Consider the following 26,201-nt stretch of genomic DNA (forward strand, 5'->3'; position numbering starts at 1 on the left):
TGCCACCCAAGTGGATAGGGCTGTTAAGAAAGCATATGGTGTTCTGGCTTTCATTAACAGGGGAATCGAGTTTAAGAGCCACAAGGTTTTGCTGCAGCTCTACAAAACCCTGGTGAGACCACACTTGGAATATTGTGTCCAGTTCTAGTCTCCCTATTATAGGAAAGAGACAGAAGCTTTGGAGAGGATACAAAGAAGGTTTACCAGGATACTGCCTGGCCTGGAAGACTTGTCTAACGAAGAATTTTCTGACTAGGCTCTGAATTTTCTCTCTGGAGAGAAGGAGGAAGAGAAGTGACCTAATCGAGGTGCACAAGGTAATGAGAGGCATGGATAGCGTCAATAGCCAGAGACTATTTCCCAGGCAGGATTGATTGGCACGGGCTTCATCGTTTTAAGGTGTTAGGAGGAAGGTATAGAGGAGATGTCAGAGGTAGATTCTTGACACAGAGTTTTGAATGCATGGAATGCGTTGCCAGTGGTGGTGGTGGAAGTAGAGTCATTAGAGACATTTAAGCGACTGTTTGACATGCACATGGACGGCAGTGAAGGAGGGGTGTGTAAGTTAGGTTATTTTATTTTCGATTAGGAATAATCCTCAGCACAACACCATGGACCAAAAGGCCTGTTCTGTGCTGTACCTTTCTATGTTCTACAGTATGAAGAAAGATATCTGTGAAGATATAAATTGTGGGTAAAGCAATTAGTAATGGGCTGGCTGGTCTGCTGAAAATGGATTAAACCAAAATTTTATTTTAAAAGTTGCTTTAGATTCAAATCTTGTAATTCTGAAGTGCTTAAAATTAAACAGAAATTTTGAAATTGTCACAACCGAATGGAAAAGTGCACTAATTCTAAAGCCCCTCTATTCCAGAAATTATCACAAAAGGTAAAGGTTTAATCAAAATACTCCAAGTCCCAGATTTACTTGATGGGCTCAGATCAACTGAAAACACAGGCCAGCTTTCTATATCTAACAAGAACTCCTGTTTAATCCAAATAGAGTCAGAGATGTACAGCATGGAAACAGACCCTTCGGTCCAACCTGTCCACGACGACCAGATATCCCAACCCAATCTAGTCCCACTTGCCAGCACCCGGCCCACATCCCTCCAAACCCTTCCTACTCTTATACCCATCCAAACGCCTCTTAAATGTTGCACTTGTACCAGCCTCTGCCACATCCTCTGGCAGCTCATTCCATACATGTACCACTCTCTGCATGAAAAAGTTGCCCCTTAGGTCTCTTTTATATCTTTCCCCTCTCACCTAAACCTATGCCCTCTCGTTCTGGACTCCCCGACCCCAGGGAAAAGATTTTGTCTATTTTTCCTATTCACGCCCCTCATAATTTTGTAAACCTCCATAAGGTCACCCCTCAGCCTCCGATGCTCCAGGGAAAACAGCCCCACCCTGTCCACTACACCTCCAATTTTGGTGTCATCTGCAAACTTACTAACTGTACCTCTTATGCTCACATCCAAATCTAGCTGCTGGGGAACAAAATTATGAACTAATAACATCCAACTCTATTAGTCCAAAATTCTAACCACCTTTAAAGACACAGACACAGACACAGACACAGACACAGACACAGACACAGACACAGACACAGACACAGACACAGACACAGACACAGACACAGACACAGACACAGACACAGACACAGACACAGACACAGACACAGACACAGACACAGACACAGAAAGACACAGACACCAAAAAAAGCATTGGGAATCACAATTTAATAGCACCAGTCTATTGGCTTTGCTGAGGAGTTTGTTTTTCTTCCCAAGACCTTCTGTCTCCAATTACCTTTCTTGCAGGTTCTTTCAGTTCTTTGCCAAAGACACATGGGACTTATAATTAGTTGTTCAGTTTCACAGTTACTGGTCAGAGGCAATTGTTTACAGCAAAGGGTAATAAACAAGAGACTGCGTCCAAATTTGAGTTATTTTGGGGTAGAGGCAGACTTCACTTCTCCCAGTCTGGAGAATGTCCTCTCCTATATCATTGACAATTGCTAGCCACTCCGTTGCCCAGGAACCAAGGTTGAGACGTTGATATCTTTGGCATCTACAAGCAGCCACAACTACACAATTAGCAATCTATAGCTGACCAAATCTCACAAAGTACACCACCCCACCCCCCCACCACCATCTCATATCATTTTATCTCTCTCCCCTACTATATTCAAATCAACTGGCAAATAGCTCAATGAGTTCCAGTACTTGTTCTCCAAAGTGCAGTAACTCTTTTCACAGTCCTTCCTTTTAACATAATCCTTTTCTACTTTAGCCCACAATCAAAAATAAAACATAATTTTAAAAATGTGATTTTCACAAAATTTTGCCTAATTTCTTGTGATTTTTAGTCATTTCCAATCACAATTATTTCAAATTTGTTCCTGGCATTGCTGTCAATAGTAGTACTTATTGGCTATCATGATTCCCTTGGGTACATGGAGGTAAGTCACCCGCTTCAACAACTATAGTCAGTGAGTGCCATGAGTGCTATGCTTCATTGTTGCTGGGTCATAGTCCTAAAATGATGACATATTTCCAAGTCAGGCAGGAGTAGTGTTCCTATGTACCTGCTAACTAGCCTTTCTAGATGGTACATTTCACAGGTTTCAGAGCTGGTAGTAAAGAAACTTGGGAAAATTGCTGCCGCATGTCATACTTAGGTAGAATGTAAACAAACAAACCACGTACACAAGTGATGTAAGGGTCAATTAAATGGTTGCTTTGTCCTAGCTGGCATCAAGCATTCTAAGTATTGTTGAAGTTGCATTCATCCCGTCAAGGGAGGAATAATCCAACACACACTTGCTTGTAGATGATGAACAAGGTATGGGGAATATGGATGAGAGAATTACCAGCCCCTAACCCACTTTTGTAGCCATAGTATTTGACTGGCTGGTTTTTGACCAAATGATGAGCCCCAAGGATGAGAAGTGTCATTTGGGCTGGGAGAAATTCTGTGATATGTTCTTGAGAAGCAATAGTGGTTAGACTTTACGACAGGTGGTCATTAACTAGCACTTAATTGGCACAAACATTACTTGCCACTTAGCAGTGCCTGAACGTTGTCAGAAATATTTTTAAAATTAACTAATTCAGACATGCTTTGACACATTTCTGGGAGCAGCTGAGACTTTCACTTAGGCCTTCTGGTTCAGAAGTAGAAACACTACTGCTGTGCCACAAGAATTTTATAACAGTCTTGCTGCTTTTGGCACATACGAATTCAATATCAGAGGAGATGCAAATGGAAATCATCAGGGAATGTCCATTTCTGAATTATCAAAAGATACTTTCAAAGCCTTTTGCTCAATCCTTTACCAAGTCACAGAGTCTTAACAGCATGGAAACAGAGCTTTCAGTCCAACAGAGCTTTCAGTGCCATGTTCCTAAACCAAATCAAACCACTCCCACTTGCCTGCATTTGACCCACATCCTCCAAACCTTTCATGTACTTATCAAACTGTCTTAAATTCTAATACTTTCTCTGGCAGTTCATTCCATGTATGAACTGCACTGTATTTAAAAAGAGTTGTCCCCTCTCTCCCATCTGAGCAATGAAGGACAATTGTTCTAAATGCCTTCCTCACCACCCTGTCTACACATGACACAAATTACAAAGAATTATGTGCCAGATCCTCTAAGTCTCTCTGTTCTACAACATTACCCAGAGCTCTACTTTTAATTGCATAAATCTTGTCTTTGTTTTACCAAAAATGCAATACTTCACATTTATCCAAATTAAACTCCATCTGTCCATTGACCAATTGATCAAGATCCCTTTGTAATCTCAAATAACCTTTTTCATTGTCCACCAATTTTGGTGTTATTTACAAATTTACTAATCACGTCTCCTACATTCTCTTCCAAATCGTTTATATAAACGACATACAAAAGTAGACCTAGTACGGGTTCCTGTGGAACATCACTGGTCACAGGCCTCAAGCCCAAAAAATCCCTCCACCATCACCCTCTGGGTCCTACTGTCAAGCCAATTTTGTATCCAATTGGCAAGCTCTCCCAAAATCCCATGTGATTTAACATTACTAATCAGTCTATCACGCAGAACCTTGTCAAAGGCTTTACTAAAGTCCGTGTCTACCACTCTGCCCTTATCAATCTTTTTGATTATTTCTTCAAAAAACTCAATCAAGTTTGAGACTTAATTTCCCTTACACAAAGCCATGCTGACTATACATAATCAGTCCCTGCCTCTCCACATGTAAATCAAAGTCATTCAGGGACTTTAGCCATTACTTGTCTTGCTCTCTCAACAGTTGTAGAGCAGAGTAATAAGCGAGTAATTTTCAATCTCTAAAAGGACCATGAAAAATATATAAATAAAACATACCTGCTTTTCTAAAGCAGGAAGTTTGCTCCATTCATTTCCAAGCATGCGTGTGATTTCTGGGAATGGCAAGTCTGGATGCTGCATGCGAATTTGCTCTCGACGCTCATTGAGAAATCGGACGTACCCAGTTACAGGTGCTTTCGGACCATTGGGTAAAACTTTCTTCCTTTTCTTTCCTTTTGGCCAGCCCCGTTTTTTCACTACACGTTGCTGTGTAACAAACAGAAGCCAGTATACTGTAAACAACAAACTGACGACAACAGTGAATAAAAGAACAAATCAGAAACACTACACTATACACTCAGTTTGCATGCAAGAGATTAGACTAGTACATACTCATCAGTTTGTATAACAATATTGGCATTAAGATATTTGCATTGACCTACCCTAGCTTAGAAAAATATGAATCCAATTTCAAAAATTTAACAATCCAAATCTGTATTCATTAACACCAATGACAAGATTAGGTGTATGCACTGATTGATTAGGCACATTGATGGATTTAAGTTTAACTCAAGATTAGACAGAAATTTTGTTGATGTTGAACAACAAAGACCACTCAGACTAAATTCAGAAATTTGAGGGTAAGGCAGACCATTTGCACAAACAAAACTAAGTCAACTTCAACTCCCAAATTCTATTTTGATGACAGTCAACATCTACTTAGTTTTAAAATTACAAAAGGCCAGAAAAACAAATAGGAATTGTCAGACATTTCTTCGACATAATAGACAACCTCCAAAAATGATGGAACATGTATCATGATACCATTAATTGTTTCAACTATCCTCTTAAGTCCAAGCAGATAAGAGTTCATCAAACAGAATTTTATCTTTTAAGGCTGTGTTAATCTTACTTTCCCTAGTAACAATACTTAATAAAAGGACAATTATCATTTAATCTAACTGCATAATGTATTTTATCTTGCTTATAACTCTTAATAATAAGCAGATTTCCTATTAACTCCTTATAGATAAAAGCTTCTAAAAATGATGTATCCAATGCAAAAAAAAGTGAATGTAGAAAATTAGAAGTATAGTGGACAGCAAAGAGGGTTACCTCAGATTACAACAGGATCTGGACCAGATGGGCCAATGGGCTGAGAAGTGGCAGATGGAGTTTAATTCAGATAAATGCAAGGTGCTGCATTTTGGGAAAGCAAATCTTAGCAGGACTTATACACTTAATGGTAAGGTCCTAGGGAGTGTTGCTGAACTAAGAGACCTTGGAGTGCAGGTTCATAGCTCCTTGAAAGTGGAGTTGCAGGTAGATAGGATAGTGAAGGCGGCGTTTGGTATGCTTTCCTTTATTGGTCAGAGTATTGAGTACAGGAGTTGGGAGGTCATGTTATGTTACGGCTGTACAGGACATTCGTTAGGCCACTGTTGGAATATTACGTGCAATGCTGGTCTCCTTCCTAACGGAAAGATGTGAAACTTGAAAGGATTCAGAAAAGATTCACAAGGATGTTGCCAGGGTTGGAGGATTTGAGCTATAGGGAGAGGCTGAACAGGCTGGGGCTGTTTTCCCTGGAGTGTTGGAGGCTGAGGGGAGACCTTTGAGGTTTAAAAAATTATGAGGGGCATGGATAGGACAAAGGGACAAAGTATTGTCCCTGGCGTCAGGGAGTCCAGAACTAGAGGGCATAGGTTTCAGGTGAGAGGGGAAAGATATAAGGGAGACCTGAGGGGCAACTTTTTCACACAAAGGGTGGTATGTGTATGGAATAAGCTGCCAGAGGATGTAGTGGAGGCTGGTATAATTGCACCATTTAAGAGGCATTTGGATGGGTATATGAATAGGAAGGGTTTGGAGGGATATGAGGCAGGTGCTGGCAGATGGGACTAGATTGGGTTGGGATATCTGGTTGGCATGGACAGGTTGGACTGAAGGGTCTGTTTCCGTGCTGTACATCTCTGACTCTATGACCCAGAGGAAGAGTCATATGATAAATGGGACCATTGTCACCTCCCATTCAGCATGGCTTCTTTCCAGATTTTTCTTTCTTCTCAAGATCATTTGTTGCCATCACCGGGTACAGTGTTAGGTGAGATTCTGCAATTGTGTGTAGGGTGCATTTGCACAAGGAAGAAAAATGCAGACACAGGGAGAAAAGCGTGACTATGAGATGAATTCTTAGGTAATTATTTTTTGAACAGACATGTGGCACATGAGCTGCCAAACAGACATAAGTCTAAGTTGTTATATTGTGTATAAATTTGAATTTCCTCTGACACTAAACTGAAGTTACACTAGATATAATTATGGACTTCAGCAATTAAATTTGCAGATTATTGGTATAATTATCTTTGTGTCTTGTGTGCATGAGGTTAAAGATCAAATGCAACAACACTATCATAATTTCAATAAATCATATGCATTGAAGACAGACAAGATTTTGAGAGACCCAGTTACTAGATTATAAAATTCAAAACACAACATAGATCATTTTCTTACCTCTTCTTCACCATTATTTGTACCCCCAGATACATTTTTGTCAGACTGCTTCTGAGATGATTGACTTTTGGAATTTTCAATAGCTTCTTGTTTAATAACAGTCTGCAACACTCCATTGTGATTGAAAGCTTTAGAAACAAGGCTCCTGTACAAAAATGTGTAAAATATAGTTTTGCATTAATCTTTCCAATTAGATCACTTGCATGTAATTTTCAAAAATGTATCCAATTTAGATTCCTAATCCTAAACTAGTGAAGTGGTTAATCTTAAAATGCAGTTCAATCGATGTATGCATATAGGACTGAAGTTATCACATCATGCAATCTGAATACAACTTTTCACACATCTAACTATGCTTGTTCTGTATAAAATTTGGTATTTATTAGTTTGTAAAAGTATAACTTTAAAAACTGGAATTTGATTAAGGACTATATAAATTAAGTATTCTGATCAGTTTATTCTCTACGCAAATAAAAGCCACTCAAAGTCTTAAAGTTCTGCATGCAAATTTTCATCTTTCCTATTTGGTTAATGAAATAACTGCAGAGAGGTTGATATCTTTCACAAAGTCACCATTTATTTATTTACATGGGCACAGTACATGGACTCTGACCAGCCAGTTCAGAGCTTGCCGCTAGAATCGGGAGACTGTGATCAAAACAGTGAAGGGGAGGGCAGGAATTAAATCAAAATAGAGTTAGAGGGGGATTTCCTGTTTATTTTCTTTTTCCTTCTTCTTCCTTCCTTTCTAGAGCTCTCTCGATGTGGGGCAGCTGGTTCAGGGACAGTCCCCTTCCTCTCAGACACCTTCAGGGGGGAGAGTCCTTGCACACGCACACACTGATCCAGCTCTCTCAGAGGCAGCTCTCAGAGTGAACAGAACCTTTTCTTGTTATTTTTTCCCCACACTACCGCCTAACTGCAGTACTGCTTATTTTCCCCAGCACCCATGGTGTGTGTGTGTGTGTGCAGGTGTGAGACACAGTGAGAGACACAAGGTGCACGAATCTTTAATTCAATTTCCACCACTAGGAAAATAGGAAAACACCCGAGTGGCCAGTGGCAAGCAATGACCTTCACATCAAAAGGCAATGCTGTGTGATCAAAACAGTGAAGGGGAGGGCAGGAATTAAATCAAAATAGAGTTAGAGGGGGATTTCCTGTTTATAGCCATCAGCCAGGGCTCACTGATTTGCCCTGGTTAACAACCCCAATCAAGGATCTCATTTAATGAGATCCACCTGGCCCTTGCTCCAAATCACTACAGTTACCAACTATCAGAAAGAACTCTGTTCTACCTAACTCAGTACCCTGACCCATACTATACTGCCATTTTTAACTCAAAGCTTAGCTTTTAAGTATGCATCTTTGAAGGGTTTAACAGAAATCTGCATGCAAATAAATAAAGTTAACGAAAACTGCCAGTTGGGATCCCAGGAAATAAAAACAGCTAGCTCGTAGCTTCTTTTAGAGATAAAGTAAACATATGGAAAACAATATATTATCATGACCAGAAACCTACGAATCTGCTAGAAACTTACAGGGCCTTAAGTAAAGACTATGAAGTGATCATTTGAACAAGCAAATAAAAGGCTGCAAATCAAATATGAAAGTTTTTTTTTCACTGGAGTCTACGAGGTTGAGAGGTGATCTTATAGAAGTTTATAAAATCATGAGGGGTATGAATAGGTTTAATGGGAGGTACAGCTTCCCTACGATGGGGGATTTCAAGACTAGGGAGCATATTTTTAAAGTGAGAGGAGAGAAAGATCCTAAAAAGACAATGGGGCAAATTATTTACAGAGGATGGTTACGCGTGGAATGAACTTCCAGAGAAAGTGGTGGATGCAGGCACAAGTACAATGTTTAAAAGTCACTTGGATAAGTACATGAATAAGAAAGATTTAGATGGCAATGGGCCAGATGCAGGCAAGTGGAACTAGTTTAGTTTGGGATTATGTTTGGCATGGACTAGTTGATCCAAAGGCTATTTTTGTGTTGTCCAACTCTGACTAATCCAAAACACATTACTGTTTTCTATCTTTGCCAAGTATATTGACTGTAAAAGAGCAGTAGTGGAATCAAAATTTATAGGGAAAAAGAAAGGAAAGTGGATAAAGGAATGTTGGATTAGATTAGATTAGATTAGATTATTTACAGTGTGGAAACAGGCACTTCGGCCCAACAAGTCCACACCGACCCGCCGAAGCGCAACCCACCCATACTCCTACGTTTACCCCTTACCTAACACTACGGGCAATTTAGCATGGCCAATTCACCTGACCCGCACATCTTTGTGACTGTGGGAGGAAACCGGAGCACCCGGAGGAAACCCACAAAGACACGGGGAGAACGTGCAAACTCCACACAGTCGGTCACCTGAGTTGGGAATTGAACCAGGGTCTCAGGCGCTGTGAGGCAGCAGTGCTAACCACTGTGCCACCGTGCCGCCCACAACTCAGTATAATCCATTGGCTTGAGTGGCTGAACAGCCTACTTCTCTTCCTATTTCTTCTGATCTTATTTGCGCTTACTAGAGGGATTGCCACTTTCCAATACAACACTATCCACATAAAAGACAATTCCATGGCTGTCACTAGAAACCAGTACAGGCTGTAATGTAACTAGCCTGAAATGTACAAATTGGAGTAAGAACCAATTAAAGTCAGATTCTCAACATTCTTGTTTGCAGTCAAACACTTAGAGGAGTAGCAGAATTACTGTATGCCTAAACAATTTCTAAACTTTTTAATATGGATATTAAATTCCAATCCAGCATTTAATTTTGATAATAAGTGGAACCTCTACGCTTCTGAGAAGAGACTCCGATCAGGGCTCCCCTTAGAAACATGGAGTCATTTTTCCTTACTGACAGCTTTCTCGTACACAAAACTGTCAGATGAAGGGAGATCACACCCTCCCTTCAAAAGTGATTAGCAGCCATACTCTGACATTCATAAAGTCAGGAAATATGGGATACAGGGAGATTTGGGCATCTGGATTCAGAATTGGTTGGCTGACAGAAGGCAGAGAGTGCTTGTGGATGGAAAGTATTCTGCCTAGAGTGTTGAATGGGGTCCCACAGGGCTCTGTACTTGGGCCTCTACTCTTTGTAGTTTTTATAAATGACTTGGATGAGGAGGTTGAGGGGTGGGTTAGTAAAATTGCAGATGACACAAAGGTTGGAGGTGTCATCGATAGTATAGAGGGCTACTGCAGGCTGCAGCCCGACAGTCAGGATGCAGAGCTGGGCTGAGAAATGGCAGATGGAGTTCAAGCTGGATAAATGTGAAGTGATGCATTTTGGAAAGTCGAACTCGAATGTTGAATGTAGAATTAAAGACAGGATTCTTGGCAGTATGGAGGAACAGAGGGATCTGGGTGTGCAAGTACATAGATTCCTCAAAGCTGCCACCCAAGTGGATAGGGTTGTTAAGAAAGCATATGGTGTTTTGGCTTTCATTAACGGGGATTGAGTTTAAGAGCCACGAGGTTTGCTGCAGCTCTACAAGTCCCTGATGAGACCACACTTGGAATATTGTGTCCAGTTCTGGTCTCCCTATTATAGGAAAGAGACAGAGGCTTTGGAGAGGGTGCAAAGAAGGTTTACCAGGATGCTGCCTGGACTGGAGGGCTTGCCTTATGAAGAAAGGTTGAATAAGCTCAGACTTTTCTCTCTGGAGAGAAGGAGGAAGAGAGGAGACCTGATTGAGGTGTACAAAATAATGAGTGGAATAGATAGAGTCGATAGCCAGAGACTTTTCCCCAGCGCAGGATTGACTGGTACGAGGAGTCATAGTTTGAAGATATTAGGAGGAAGGTATAAAGGAGATGTCAGAGGTAGGCTCTATACGCTGAGAGTTGTGAATGCATGGAATGCGTTGCTAGCTGTGGTGGTGGAAGCAAAGTCATTGGGGGCTGCTAGACATGCACATGGATAGCAGTGAGTTGAGGGGTGCGTGGGTAAAGTTACTATATTTTATATTAGGATTAAACCTCAGCACATCGTGGGCCAAAGGGCCTGTTCTGTGCTATACTTTTCTATGTTCTATGTTCAAAGATCTTGACAGCTGCTGTCAAACTATAAGTACATAATGTAAAGGTATAATATTAGGGTAATTAGAGATGTGCAAGGTAAACATGGGGTCTGTTGAGTAGTTACTCAGGAGTTAGATTATGTATTTAACAGAATATCGTTTTCTAAGTAACCATTTCTCATAATTTCATTGGAACCCTCACAGACTCAGATTTAAATGAAGGTTTTCAGATGGTCCCAGCCACAGAGAAATGGCCCAGCATTTATGGAGTCAGAGATGTACAGCACAGAAACAGAATCCTTCAGTCCAACTCGCCCATGCCAACCATTTATCCTAACCTAATCTAGTCCCATTTGCCAGCACTTGGCTTATATCCATCTAATCCTTTCCTTTCATATACCCATCCAGATACTATAAATTGTACCAGCCTCCACCACTTCCTCTGGCAGTTCACTGCATACACGCACCACCTTCTGCGTATAAAAATTGCCCTTAGATCCCTTTTATATAGCCTAACACAAGGTGATATAGCTTTAAATTGAGGAGTGACAGACTCACGACATATACCGGGGTAGTTTCTTTACTCAGTAGTAGGGGCGTGTAACGGCCTACCTGCAACAGTAGTAGACTTGCCGACGTTAAAGGCATTTAAACAGGCAAACATATGGATAATAACGGAACAGTATAGGTTAGATGGGCATCAGATTAGTTTCACATGTCGACGCAATAGAGGGCCAAAGGCCCTGTACTGTGCCGTAACATTCAATATTATATGTATCTTTCCCCTCTCACCCTAACCCTATGCTCTCTATTTCTGGACTCCCCCACACCCCCCAGGCAAAAGACATTGTCTATTTATCCTACCCATGCCCCTCATGATTTTATGGACATCTATAACATCAGATTTTGAACAGCATGAGCTCTTAGGGGCAGGGTACTGGCAGAGTACCCTGCTACAGCCAATCAACAGAGGATTGGCTGTAGCAGAACAGAGTGAGGATAAGAGGGTCTATTTTAAGAATAGCAGCCAGTTACTAGCATGGGGCTTCATGTTGGGACCACACTATTCATGTTAACGATCTGGATGGAAGAACTTAAGGTATTGTTGCTCAGCTTGCAGATGATATAAAGATAAGTAGGCAATGCTGAAGAAGCAGCAAGACTGCAAAGGACATGGACATGTTACTAGAGTGACAAAGAAACGGCAGATAGAATGCAATGTGTGAAGAGTGAGATTATGCATTTGGGTTGGAATACAGGCAGAGATGATTTTATGAAGGGGCAAAGGCTTTGGAACGCTGAAGCACAAAGTAACTGGAGAGTCCTGGTTCAGGATTCTCCTCAGGTTAACATGCAGGTTCGGATGGCAGTCAGGAAGGGCAAATAGAATGTTGACATTCATTTCAAGAGAGCTAAAACACAACAGCCAAGATATAACTGTTGAAGCTGTATAAGGCTCTGTTCAGACCACATGTAGAATATTTTGAGCAGTTTTGGGCTCTATATCTAAGGAAGGATGTCCAGGCCTTGGAGGAGTCCAGAGGAGGTTTACAAGAAGATTGAAACTTACAGAACACTGAGAAACCTGGGCAGAGTGGTTGTGGGGATAATGTTTCTACTCGTAGCAGACAGAGTGGTTAATCTGTGGAATTCATTGTTGTAGAAGGCTATGAGTGCCAAGTGCATTTGAGACAGTAATAGATAAGTTCTTGATTTGTTAGGTGACCAATGGTTATGGCGAGAAAGCACGGGAATGGAGTTGTGAAACATATCAGCCATGATCAAATTGTGAGGCAGACTCCATGCGCTGAATGGCCCAATTCTGTTCCTATATCTTAAGATCTTCTGGAGTAACTCAACCTGTGATTTTGGAAATTAGTTTGCAAAGCACAAACCAGCAGTGCAACAGTATACTCCACATTTGCCTGGATGTGTGCAGCTTCAAGAAGCTTGACACTATCCAGGACAGAGCAGCCCATTTGATGATCACTACATGCATAATTATTCACTCCCTCCACCATTGATATTCAGTAGCTGCAGTGTGTGCTATCTAGAAGATGAACCATGGCTCCTTTAACAACACTTTCCAAACCCATGATCATCTTTCTGTAAGCACAAGAGCAACATACACTGGACAAAACCACCACCTGCATCTTCCTCTCCAAACACTCACTACCCTGACACTTAAATATATTACTGTTCCTTCAATATCACTGCATTGAAATCCCGGAGCTTCCACCCCAAGACAATTAAGGGTTCACCTATAGCAAAATGTACTGATTCCAAATGGCAGATCACAGTCATCTTCACCACAGTAACTAGGAATGATGTGATCAGTGACTTCAACATCTCACAAATAAAATATAGAAGTCAGGGAACTCCACTTTACACTCATAAAACATCACCTTAAACCCTGTGAATAAAGATACTTAAGCATAAAGTATCACACCTCCTTGGACAATTTCTTTTGTGTGTTACAACACGGATTCCGCAAGTTTCGTATGCGCATTTCTAATATAAACTGGCATTTCAAATGTATGGCCAACAAAAAAAACTTTGCCAATATCTCCAGATTTGACTTTTCCAGTGGTCTCCAAGCAGCCATGCCCCAGACCCACTTCTGAAAATTTTAATTCAGCCACAGCTCTGCTATACACAACCAAGTTCTGCTTCTCTTACACCCCTACTCCTGGCTCCCCAATTTCAAGACTTCAAAACCAAAATGCTCATCCTTGTGCTCAAATCCCTTTATGGTATTGCATTTCTTTAACCTTCAATCTGCTTCAGCCCTACAACTTGCACTCACACTCGAGCTTTTCATACAAACTTAGTTCCATTTATGGCATTTAGTAGTGGTATCTTCAGCCAACTAAGTGGAACTGCTTCACTAAATCCCTCTCGTGCTCTACGTCCTGCCATTACTCTCATTAAAACCTTCTTTTCGATAAAGCTTTCATTCACCTCTCCCATCATCTTCTTTGACTCAGCAACAATTTTATAAGTATGTATCTTTGAAGCTTTTGGGATTTATGTCCAGAAAGACAGAAGAAATGCAACTCATTTAATTGAAAAGAACTGTATGTGCTTTTGAAAAGTTGTCTATTACAAATGTACTTGCAAACTATTTCATATAATTTTTCATAAAAAATTCAAGACAAAACTTATATTTATCTACTACTTTTAACATAATCAAATTGTGTATGCTATGACAAACAAAATGTAACACTATTGCACATAAGACGACATCAGGGCCGATGACCAAAAGAGATAGGTTTTGAAAAAGTGTCTTAAAAGTGGGGAATTCTAGAACATAGGGCTTGACTGCTGAAGCCCAGTGTTGGAGATATTAAAATTCAAATGTTAGAGAAATCAGAGTAAGTCGAGTAGAGGGACATTTGCGAGTGATAGAGCTGGAGAACATCATATCGAGGCCATGGAAAGATTTGTAAGGATGAAAATTTTATAACTGATGTGCCAGTTAAATTAAAGCCTACTTAGTTTAGGAGAATTAAACATTCATCATGGAGAGGGGTGGACTTAGTGATATGAGTTTGTGATAAACCATGGTAATCGGTGCCTAACGTCTTCCTAATGTTTAGTTGAAGAACGTTTCTGCTTGTCCAGACATGGAACAAATGGTCTGATGATTTAAAGGCTGAGGTGGCGTCTAAGTAAGTGAGGGTGAGGCAGAGCTAATCATGAAAACTTAAATTGTTTTCAGATTGGGTCACTAAGTGGTAGTGCATAGATGAAAAATATAAGGCGACTAAAGATTTATCCTTGGAGGATACTGAACCCAAAGGGCAAGAGCAAGAAGAGGAGCCATTTTGGTTATTCTTTGATATAACTAGATAGGTAAAATGCAATTAGGCATTCGAGCTTCCACCTGGCCTGAAAATAGTGGATATGTGTTTCATTCATCAACCAAGTCAAAGACTTCAGTAGAGTCATGCTAGCCAAGGAATGAAAACTTATCGTTATCATACTCAATTAGATAACATATCTGACTTTGGTGAGAACATTTTTGTGCTCTGGCAGGATGGAAACTTTATAGGAAAGATTAAGAGTTTGGAAAAATTCAGCACAAATTCAGAAAGCAACAACACAATACAGAAGGCAAAAGCTGGAGCAGTAATTTGCAAGGACATAAGAATTGAGTTATTTTGTTGAAGAAGGGTGATGATGGTAGGTGTGAGAGGATATATCAGCTGGTAATAGAAGCTATGAAAGTTGGGTGGTTAATGTAAATAATCTACTCACCCAGCCATGACGACAGATTCTTTATTACTTTGTGAGGTCATTTTAGGATAATCTATGACAATTTAAGAGATAAACATTAAAAAAGCCCCCATATCAATTGTCAAACAATTAGAAATAAGTAAACAAATAATTTTTCCATTCAATTTCATTTTATTACTGTAAGGATAGTCACCAATATGGCATCTTATTCCTTAACTGTACGAGTATAATGATTGAACTAATTTCTAATTGCACATAAAAACTGGACTTACCACATATACTGCCTCTGAAGATTCAGTGACCAGGAGCATATAGCAGATATTAACAACTATATAAAAAACCTAAATCAATACTATATCATAGGCCAACCTTGCTGCAAATGTCAACGAGAAGAAAGGAATAGTACTGGTTGAGTAGATTTGAAAGGACAACTCGCACCGTTCTAAATGAAATCAGACTCCTGAAAGTCAGGAAAAATAACTCCGTCAAACAAAGAGTGTGTAATCAAGCAGAGGGGAAAACACTCCCTTAACCAAAATTAAAAGCCTTGATCAATATTTTGTGGCTAGAGTAGTTCATCAAAAATCACAAGTAGACTGAAGAACATATACAGCACCACCTGACATTTTACACAGGTAAATTACACTATGAAAAGTAACAGTCTACAATAATAAGTATTAAACTGCAAACATAACAACTAAACAGACACTAAGCAATAGCTTCCACCAACTTAGTCAGCTTTGCATACTAAGAACAGCACTTAATGTAGGAAATGGGGTCTTGTCTGTCAGCTGAGCCAGAAAAAGCCCCACTTTATTTATCTCCTTTAGGGAAGGTTTGCCATATTAAGTGTCACTCAGGCACATAAATGGACTTCAACAAGGCTGCCCTGAAATCAAGGATGCATGGGGACAAATTGTTTATTGGTATTGGCTTGTCAATCACAAATGGTGGCTGCTGTCAGCACAATATCGACATAAGGTCGTGGATTATCACTGGATACCAGGCTAGACATGGGAGAAGTACTGCAGGGCGAGGGTGGAGGTTACAGGTAAGGTGGTGAACAAAGGACCCCAGATGCAGTGCTGTAGTGGTTTGATCATCAGGTGGTCCATCTCGAGTCATACAGCACAGAAACAGACCCTTCAGTCCAACCAGTCCATTAGAATTAGAATCCCTACAGTGTAGAAACAGGCCCTTCGATCTAACAAGTCCACACCAATCCTCCGAAGAGTAACCCACCCAGACACATTCCCTTACTCTATCATCTATATTTTTCCTCGACTAATTTTTTTAAGATTTGTTTAGATTCCCTACAGAATGGAAACAGGCCCTTCAGCCCAACAAGTCCATACTGATCCTCCAAAACAGTTAACCCACACAGACCCATTCCCTACCCTATATTTACCCTGACTAATGCACCTAACACTATGGGCAATTTAGCATGGCCAACTCACCAGACCTGCACATCTGTAGATTGTGGGAGGAAACCAGAGCACCCAGAGGAAACCCATGTAGACAAAGGGAGAATGTGCAAACTCCACACAGAAGACAGTCGCCCAAGGCAGGAATTGAACCCAGGTCCCTGGTGCTGTGAACCACTTGAGCCACTGTGTTGTCTCCAACCTCCCGAGCACTGTGGGCAATTTAACATGGTCATTTCACCTAACCTTCACAACTTTGGATTATGGGAGGACATCAGACCACCTGGAGGAAACCCATGCAGACACAGGAAGAATGTGCAAACTCCACACAGACAGTCACCCGAGGCTAGAATCAAACTGGATCCCTGGTGATGTGAGGCAACAGTGCTAACCACTGAGCCACCGGACTGGATTAAAACACAAACAGCAGAATGAGGCTCTTAAATGAGCATCAGCAGGAAGAGAAGACTTTCTCATGTTTAAGATGGAGTGGTGTTTGCACCTGGCTTCTGCCCACTTGATTAAATGCCAGCCTCGCCACCAAATCTACCTGAGGCAAATGCATTAGTTTTCAACAAAAAATCCTAAATCCATTTAATGCCTTAAAAAGAATCATTTGCTATAAATAAATCTAACATAAAACTGCTTTAAAATAATTCCCAATATCAATTTCAAATAAAATAAAAAATCTGAACCAACAACACAGCACAGAAAAGATCTGCAATTTTTGAAAGACCTCTCCAGTTAATTCCGCCATTTTTCCCATTGCACTAAAATTTTCCTAATTTCAAATATTTATCAAATTCCCACTCGATAGTTACCAACAAACCTAAATAATTTTAATTATGAAAAAAATCTTAAGGCTGCAAGAAACATCGCAAATTGATGATTTTGTGCAATAACTATCTTCCAAATCAGTTCCATTCTCCAAAACTACCTCTGGCAAACATGGGCAGTTAACTGATGACAAAAGGTCTGCCTGATCACCTATGTCTTTGTTAACTCAATAACTGACTATTCCAACACCCTCTGACCATCTTCTAACCTCCACACACTTCAGATCATCTAAATCGCTATTATCCATATAACATGTCAACATCTGATCAACCACCACTGTAACATTCAACCACTGAATAGCTTCCAGCCCAGCAGGGTCACAATTTTAAATTCTCAACAAAAAGAGCCAAAAATAAAGCAGATGCTGGAGATCCAGAGAAAAACTACTAAAATTGCTGGAGAAACTCAATAGATTTGACAGCATCTGTGGTGTTCTGAAAAAGGGTCATTGGACCTGAAGCAGTAATTCTGTTTACTGTTCATAGATGCTGCCAGACCTGCTGCATTTCTCCAAAAAATTTTATCTTTGCTTTCCATTCTCATCTTCATTTTACAAATCCCTCTATAGCTTCAACCACTTGTCTTTATGACCTTCTCAGCCTTAGAATACTCTGAATTCCTCAAATTATAGGCACTTCAGTACCCTGACTTTAATACCACTGAGGATTAAGCTCTGGAATTTGCTACAAGGATCTTCATTTCTATTTTGTTTTTTCCCTATAAAACACTGTCTGAACATGCTTATAGACCCCTATCCTGAAATCTCCATCCAAAGCTCTGTGTCAAGTGTTGTTTGGTCATCATTCCTGTTAAGTCCCTGAGAGTTTTTTTAAAAAAGATATTAAAAACACTATATAAATGCAAACAAAAACAGATATTGCTGGAGAAGCTCAGCAGTTCTGGAAACATCTATGGAGAGAAATCATTCTTAATGTTTCAGGACCACTGAGCCTTCCTCAGGATGCAAATATATATGCACAATGATAGGCTGCAACTTTTTTATTGAATAGAAGGGTGACCTTATAGAGGTTTATAAAATCATGAGGGACATGGCCAAGTTGAAGAGCAAAGGTCTTTCTCCTAAGGTTGGCAGAATTCAAAACTAGGTGGCTTTTTTTTTAAGGTGAGAGAGGAGAAAGATTTGAAAGGGACCAGAGGGGTAATGTGGTCACACAGAAGTTGGTTGGTAAGTGGAATGAATTGCCAAAGGAAGTGACAGATGCATGTGCAGTTACAACAATTAAAAGACATTCGGACAGGTACACAAAGAGGAAAGGTTTAGAAGGATATGGGCCATACACAGGCAAGTGGGACTAGTTCAGTTTGGTAAATTTGGTCAGCAGGGATGAGTTGGATCGAAGAGCCTGTTTCCCGTGTTATATGACTCTATGCAGTCTATACTCAAACATAAAATGCAAGTTGTTGTTGTAATACTGTGCCATTGAACTCTGATTGTTCCTGATGGGCGCATGCGCAGAGACCCCGGCTCACACTGCCCTGGCCGTTAATTAGTTTTTTCGCCTTCTGCATCTCAACTTTAAAATAAAATCAGAAACATATATACACAAAATGAATCGGAGATTTCCCAAATTGAAGATTTAATCCCTCTACTTTAGATCTGACCAGGCGGATTATAATCACCGCACCTCGTCAGTAAAAAAGAAATTAAGGATTCCATGCAAATAGATCTTAGTTAAAATACCTTTTCTTTAAATTTATTAATTTGCCATCGTCCGACGAGAATTATGAATTTTTCTTTTCTTTTTAAATAAACCTGTAAAGAACCCCGTCCAATTTCAACCTTCGGCCCCTCGGCGACTTCTCCCCCGCTGGAAGGCGGTACTGCTCCAACAACACTGCTACCGGAAGTAGACGCCCATCTCTTCGCTTAATGGATACGATTCCGCCGCCGATGCTAATACCAAATATCGCTCGCTGCGAGTGGTTACCTGGCGTGTCAATTATAAACGTCACAAACACCCGCCGAAGGTTACGTTGTATTCTGGACCAATAAAGAAGCTTCATGCAAATTAACCTGCCCTACCGTCCCGCCCATACCTGGCTGTAACTATATAGGCGTGGGCCGCTAAATGCAACTTGCATCATACTAACTGTTCCTTGTAGAGTGTGACAATTAAAACAAATGGGGTTATTGCGGAGCAGTGATAACGTCCCTATCTCTGATCTAGGAGACCCTGGTTTAAACCCTACTGCGCCAGAGTTGTCTTGTCACAAAACATTCAAAGAAACAGTTATGAAGAAGGGTCAGTGAACTCGAAATGTAAACCTTGTTTTCTCCCTGCTGCCAGGTCTGCTAAGTTTCTGCAAAAAATTCTCAAGAGATAATATCTTTTTTGCAAATCACTACAAAAAAAAACTTACAATGCAAATAGCTGGTTAATAACAATTGAGTATCGAGTTTTTCAAAGCACAATAAGGAATCTTTTGATACACTATGTAGGTGCTTGTTCATCAAGCATGTATATGCTCAGTCCTATTTCCAAAACTTGGCACGTTGCGTTTGTATGCTATAGTCCATGCGTTGGCACTTCAAGTTATCATTTAAATAGTGCTCATTGATTGATCTATTGTCACATATACCGAAGTACAGTGAAAAGTGTTGTTTAAGAGAAGTATAGGCAGATCATCGTAAGCAAGCTGTACAGATCAAGGGTTATAAAAACAACTCTGGCAGCGACAAACAGGTTTCATCGCACAGGGCAGGCATGAGGAGAGATCAACATTAGCGAGATCAGCATGACTTGAGGCTAGAGAGTCCATTCATCAGTCTAGTAATGCCCAGTCTAGTAAAGCTGTTTCTGAACATGCTGGTGTGTGTTCAAATGTCTGTATCTTCTGCCTGAAATAAGAGGTTGTAGGAACTCATTACAGGGGTGTGATGGGTCTTTGATGATGTTGGCAGCAACAAGCTGTATAAATGGACTCCATGGATGGAAGGTTGGTTTCTGTGATGGTCTGGGTTATGCACACAACCTTCTGTAGTTTTATGGTCCTGGGCAGAGCAGTTGCCATACCAGGCAGTAATGTACCCGTATAGTATGCTTTCAAGTTGATAGAGATTGGTCAGAGTCTTAAGCCAAATTTCCTGAGCCACCTTGTTGTGCCTTCTTGACTGTCGCATCTACATGGGAAGTCTAAGACAGGTTGTCACTCTTAAGAACTTGATGCTCTTAACCGTCTCAATCTACACTCCGTTGATGTGGTTAAAGGTGCATTCTCCTCCTTTCTTGGGTCAATTATCAGTTCTTTAGTTTTGCTGACATTGAGAGAGAGGTTTTCTCATTGCACCACATCACCAAGCCCCCTCTCTACCTTCTGTATTTTGACTTGTCATTGTTAGATATCCGTCTTACTATGGTGGTGGTGTTAACAAACATGTAGGTGGCATTTGTTCTGAAATTTGACAACACATTCATAGTGTACAGGGAGTACAGTAGGGGCTAAGGACACATCCTTTGGGAACTGCAGCGTTGAGTATTGTCTATCTTCACTGATTGCAGTCTGTGCGTCAGAAAGCAGAGGATCCAGTTGCAGAGTGTGGAGCCAAGACGAACATTTCAGGAGTTTTGAGATCAGTCTGGAGGGGATAATGATATTGAAGATGGAACTATAGTGGATAAAGAGGAGTCTGACATAGGTGTCATTGTTGTCCAGATGTTCCAGGGATGTGTACAGGGCTAGGTGAGAATGTATATAGGATATAAGCAGGTAGGGAAAGAATTAAGTTCTGAGTTTTGTGAAACAAGAAGTTCAGCTGAGCATGACTCAGATCAGATAAGAACGTGCAGCTAACAATGGGGTGCTGGAGGCAAGGGTAATGGGTTAACAAGGTGGAAAAGCATTCATTATGTAGAGCCATGTAACAATTCTGGAAGCATTCAATCTGTAAGGTCAGTTAAACAAAGTGAAAAGCCTTCATTATGTGAAGCCAGTTATTCATTGTGTTACAGCAGATGGCTTAATCTTTACTATTAACACTCACTGATCATAATGGTCACCCAATCAATATGTATGTTACCTTATCTGGATGCTCCTCCCTGTAAAATGGCTGTATAACTCATTAAGAAACTGCTGTTTGAGACACAAGACTGGGAACCCATGTCCCTGTGCATATGGGTGATCATTCTCTCTCCCTCCAGGGCCTGGAATAAAGGTGCAGGAGGTAAAGCCATACTGTCTCCGAGCATTTTGCTTTAAATGGAGTGGTGGGGTGGAAGCAGGATGACAAAGGGTGTTGACGTCCACTGCAGACCTGTTGTTATGTCAGTTGGCAAATTGTAAGGGAGCGAGGCAGGCTGGGAAGCTGGATTTGACGTGGGCCATGACCAGTCTCTCAAAGCATTTCATGATTATTGAGGACAGAGCCACTGGGCAGTAGTCATTAAGACACATTGCATGTGTTTTCTCAGGTACTGGGATAGCGGTGGTCTTCTTGAAGCACTAAATCTTGAGGGTTTAACCAAAGACACCATCCAGGCTCATCGCTTTCCTTGGGTTGACTCCCAGGAAGACCGATCTGATGTCTGCAGTGGTGACAGTGGGCACAGGTGTGTCTGGAGCACCACTAGCCCTCTGCTCAAACTGAGTAGAAAAAGCATTGAGCATATCAGGGAGGGGGTGTGTCTTTGTCCACTATCTTGCTCTACTTCTTTTTGTATCCTGTTATTTTGTTTAGGCCTTGCCACAGACAGCAGGTATCTGTTTGGTAGGTTTGGGCCTCTAACTTGTTCCGGTACTGCCTATTGACAACGCTGATGGCTTTGCGGAGTTCATATCTGGATTTCCTGTGTTGGACTGGGTCATCCGATTTGAATGCTGCACATCTGGTCTTTAGTAGGGAATGGATCATCCAAGGTTTGCACTTAGGGAACACTGAGATTGACTTCCTTGGTACACAATCCTCCACACATTTGCTAATAATGTCTGTGACAGTGGTTGTGTACTCATCTAGGTTTTCTGCTGGGTACTTGTACACTGTCCAGTCCACCAATTCCAAGCTGTCCTGGAGACGGTCTTCCGCAGCCTCAGAGCGGTATTGTACTTCCTTTTGTGAAGACTTCTCCCATTTCATCTTCTGTTTGTAAGCTGGGAGGATGAACATAGTGCTGTAACCTATTTTTCCAAAGTGTGGACAGGGGGTGGAGCAATAGGTTTGACGGTTGTGTAGCAGTGGTCCAGAATGTTCGGTCCTCATGTTGGGTAAGAGATGTATTGGTCATACTTTGGCAGCACCCTCTTGAGGTTGGTTTAGTTGAAGTCACCGGCCTCAAGGAATTTCATCTCTCGAGTAGAGTATTTGTGGCAATATAAATCACATCTAGGGCATTCTTCACATCTGCATGGGATGGTATACAGACTGCTGTCAAGCTGGCAGAAGTGAACTTGATGTCTTAATGGTTCTACCACCCTTTTAGTTTAGATACCATCTGATGAGGTTTATTACCTCAAATCCTGTATTAACTTCCTGTCACATATACACACACAAATCTGTAGGGTGACTTTGCATTTGCATTTGCAGATACATTATATTTTCTTCAAAAAGCACAATCAGTCAATGTGGCATCTTATAAACTCCTACTTTGGAAATAAAAGACACAGACAGACTCCTCACGCCTGACGCACATTATCTGACTGGAGGTGTCACCTCCTTTATATGGAGTTAAAAATCACAACACCAGGTTATAGTCCAACCACCCGATGAAGAAGCAACAATTCAAAAGCCAGAGCTTCCAAATAAACTCGTTGGAATATGACATGGTGTTGTGTGATTTTTAAACTTTGTCCACCCCAGTCCAACACCAGCACTTCCAAATCATGACTTTTATATTGATAACACCTTAAGTTGTCTCAGGGCAGAGACTTGAAAAAATTTGTGGGACATGCATATTAAATCAATTGAAACCTGCACCTCTCCTCTAATTGATTAAAGATTTAAGAGCCATCTTACGTGTGTTCATGTTTGTATGAGTTGTATGACCTTTTGATCATTTCCTTATAAATTCTGTGTGTAAAATCTTCCTTTAAGGTTATCATGAAGATCTCTAGCTCAGGTTATGAATGAGGTAGTTGGTTAGCAGCAAATATCGTGCATGATAGCTCATCAAGCTGCTGGGTTATCAACTACCTCAAGATCTTCCTCTAACATCTGAAAGCCAGTGTTTTCGTGTAATTTTTGACCTTGCCCAACCCAGTCCAATACCAGCACCCCTACGTCATGCTCTCAGGAAAACAGCCCCAGCCTTCCTAGTCTCTCTTCATAGCTGAATCATAGAACATAGAACAGTACAGCACAGAACAGGTCCTTCAGCCCACGATGTTGTGCCGACCACTGATCCTTATGTATGCATCCTCACTCTAGCAAAGGCAACATCTTGGTAAGTCTCTTATGCATTGTCTTAATTTTGAAAGAGAAAATGCAGGCCATTATTTGGAAGAAAGCCCTTCAATAGCTCCAATTAAATAGATTTTCAACTTCTCTTGTTCCAAACATTTTCCTTACAGTTACACCTTAAAATTATGTGAATTTTGAAAATCTGTCCATGGAATGTACCTATTACCCACAGAGCTCTAACTGTTCACAGCACAGATGGAGGCCATTTGGCCCTTCAAACCAGTTCACTCCAGATCAGTTTACTTAGTCCCCCTGGATATCCTTATACCATAATCCTTCAAAAGATTTCTATTCAAGGGCTTACTTTGAAAGCTACAATTGAATTTGTTGCCATCATCCTTTGAAGCCAGTTCCAGATAACCAATTGCTTAATAAAAATATTTTCTTCATCATGCTCAGTACTTTAGCCAATCCCTTTAAATTTACTGATTTGTGACCCACCTACAAATATGAATAGTTTCTCTCTAACTACTCATCCAAATCCTTTGTACATTTGAAAGCCTCTATTGACTTTTCCCTTACCATTCTCAGGAGAACAGCCTAAGCGCCTCACAATCTATTCTCAAAACTGCTGGAGTTGATTGACTCCTGAAGGACATGCAAATGGATTAAATTCAAATTGGATAGATAATAGATACTCAAAACTGAGCTGAGGAGCTCAAATAATCTGCTAGCCTCATGGACTGGCATATTCCAGACTCTACCATTACCATCAAGTCAAGAAGTAGTGAGGATGATAATGAGCAATAATTTCTGCTAAAAGGCCTCTCTGACTGCTCACTGGTGAGAATCTCTTCTTGACATCCCGAGCTTGGTTAGCAAAAGCGACATTTTTGACTTAACATTGAGAAGGGCCTTGCCGCACATTTTACATGACTTTCCCAGATTTCTCACTATAACCCATATCATTCAGGGTCTGGCAAGATTCTACCCATCGATGTGGATGTACACCATAATGGGGAGTATTTCCACCATGGCATAAATGATGTATTAATTTAACTAGTTGGCATAGCCAAAAATATACCTTTGTATGCCATATAAAACAATACAGCTCAAAACATGCCACTTCGGCCCTCGATGTTGCATCGACCTGTGAACTAATCTAAGCCCATCTCCCTACACTATCCCATCATCATCCATATGATTACCCAAAGATTATTTAAATGCCCCTAATGTGACTGAGTTAACTACATTGGCAGGCAGGACATTCCACACCCTTACCACGCTGGTCTTAAATCTATCACCCCTCAATTTGCAGCTATGCCCTCTCATACAATCAGACATCATCATCCTAGGAAAAAGACTCTCACTGTCCGCCCTCTCTAATACTCTGATCATCTTGTATGTCTCTATTAAATCCCCTCTTAGCCTCCTTCTCTCCAATGAGAACAGATCCAAGTCCCTCAGCCTTTCCTCATAAGACCTTCCCTCCATACCAGGCAACATCCTGCTAAATCTCCTCTGCACCTTTTTCCAATGCTTAAAAACAATATCAGGGTATAAATAATAAATAAATAAGTGCATAACAGTCAATTTTTAAGCACACTTTATGCTGGACAAGTGGAGAGAAACTGTTAGCATTTTTAATATCATGGAATGCAAGATACACTTTCACAGCTGTTGCCATAGGAGCCTTGTTGATAGCAACCAGTCGGGAAAACAATTCAATTTATAAATAAGAGATGTCGCCATTGCAGCCACAGCTATGATCTGCTTTGTTTTGTAAAATGAATTCTTTAGATGACAATCTTTATGTTCCACGAAGAACCTTAGAAGAAAAATTTCCACAGACGTCTGATAGGTAAGACAGCATTCCTTGTTGAATTCGTTATTATTGGAGCATTTATTTATTGAATTGAATGAATGAACCCATGAAAAGTAAAACAGCGCATGGGGAAATTCTCTGCAAGTAATTTCAGGTGAGATATCAAACACATTTTTGAATAACACCAAAAGAGTCAGTTTCTGGGAACATTTGCCTGTGACTGATCTCCTCAGGAAGTGTTATAGCTGCTAATTTGATATTCAATATCCTTGAAAACTCTTTTTTTTCCAGTATTATCAATCTGATGGCTTTTTTTTGTACTTTGTGAATCTAACAACTTCCATCTGTCCTTTGCCCTGCTGCAGCACCAAGGCTTCCAGTCAGAGTACAATTATTGATTTAATTTTTCTCAATGATGCATCACCTCACAATTTGCCATTCTTTCACAGTCACTGGGTTAAAACCCTGGAACTTCCTTTACATCACTCTGAATGTTTATATCAGGCGGACTGCAGAAATTGAAGCAGACAATTCGCCAGCACTTTGTCAACGATACTCACATCCCATGGACAACTTTTTTAAAAAAACAATTACTGGCACTGAGTTTCAATGACTACAATTTAGTCTACTACTATCATTTCACAGTTTCTTCAGAT

At 40.6% G+C, this 26,201-nt stretch overlaps 1 protein-coding gene across 1 annotated transcript in view; it reads right to left on the bottom strand.

Annotated features, from left to right (window-relative positions):
- The window catches only part of hmg20b (high mobility group 20B), a 37,178-nt gene extending 17,968 nt beyond the window's left edge, over positions 1-19,210 (bottom strand). Inside the window, exons 1-4 of the mRNA XM_060846233.1 lie at positions 19,071-19,210; positions 15,129-15,180; positions 6,832-6,976; positions 4,375-4,584 (exon numbers count right to left, since the gene is read on the bottom strand). Coding sequence (XP_060702216.1) covers positions 4,375-4,584; positions 6,832-6,976; positions 15,129-15,169 — 396 coding nt within the window. The 5' untranslated portion in view covers positions 15,170-15,180; positions 19,071-19,210. The remainder of the gene's footprint in view (positions 1-4,374; positions 4,585-6,831; positions 6,977-15,128; positions 15,181-19,070) is intronic.
- Between the last annotated feature and the right edge of the window lie 6,991 nt (positions 19,211-26,201).

This window comes from Hemiscyllium ocellatum, chromosome 28 (genome assembly GCF_020745735.1).
Source record: "Hemiscyllium ocellatum isolate sHemOce1 chromosome 28, sHemOce1.pat.X.cur, whole genome shotgun sequence".
NCBI lineage: Eukaryota > Metazoa > Chordata > Chondrichthyes > Orectolobiformes > Hemiscylliidae > Hemiscyllium > Hemiscyllium ocellatum.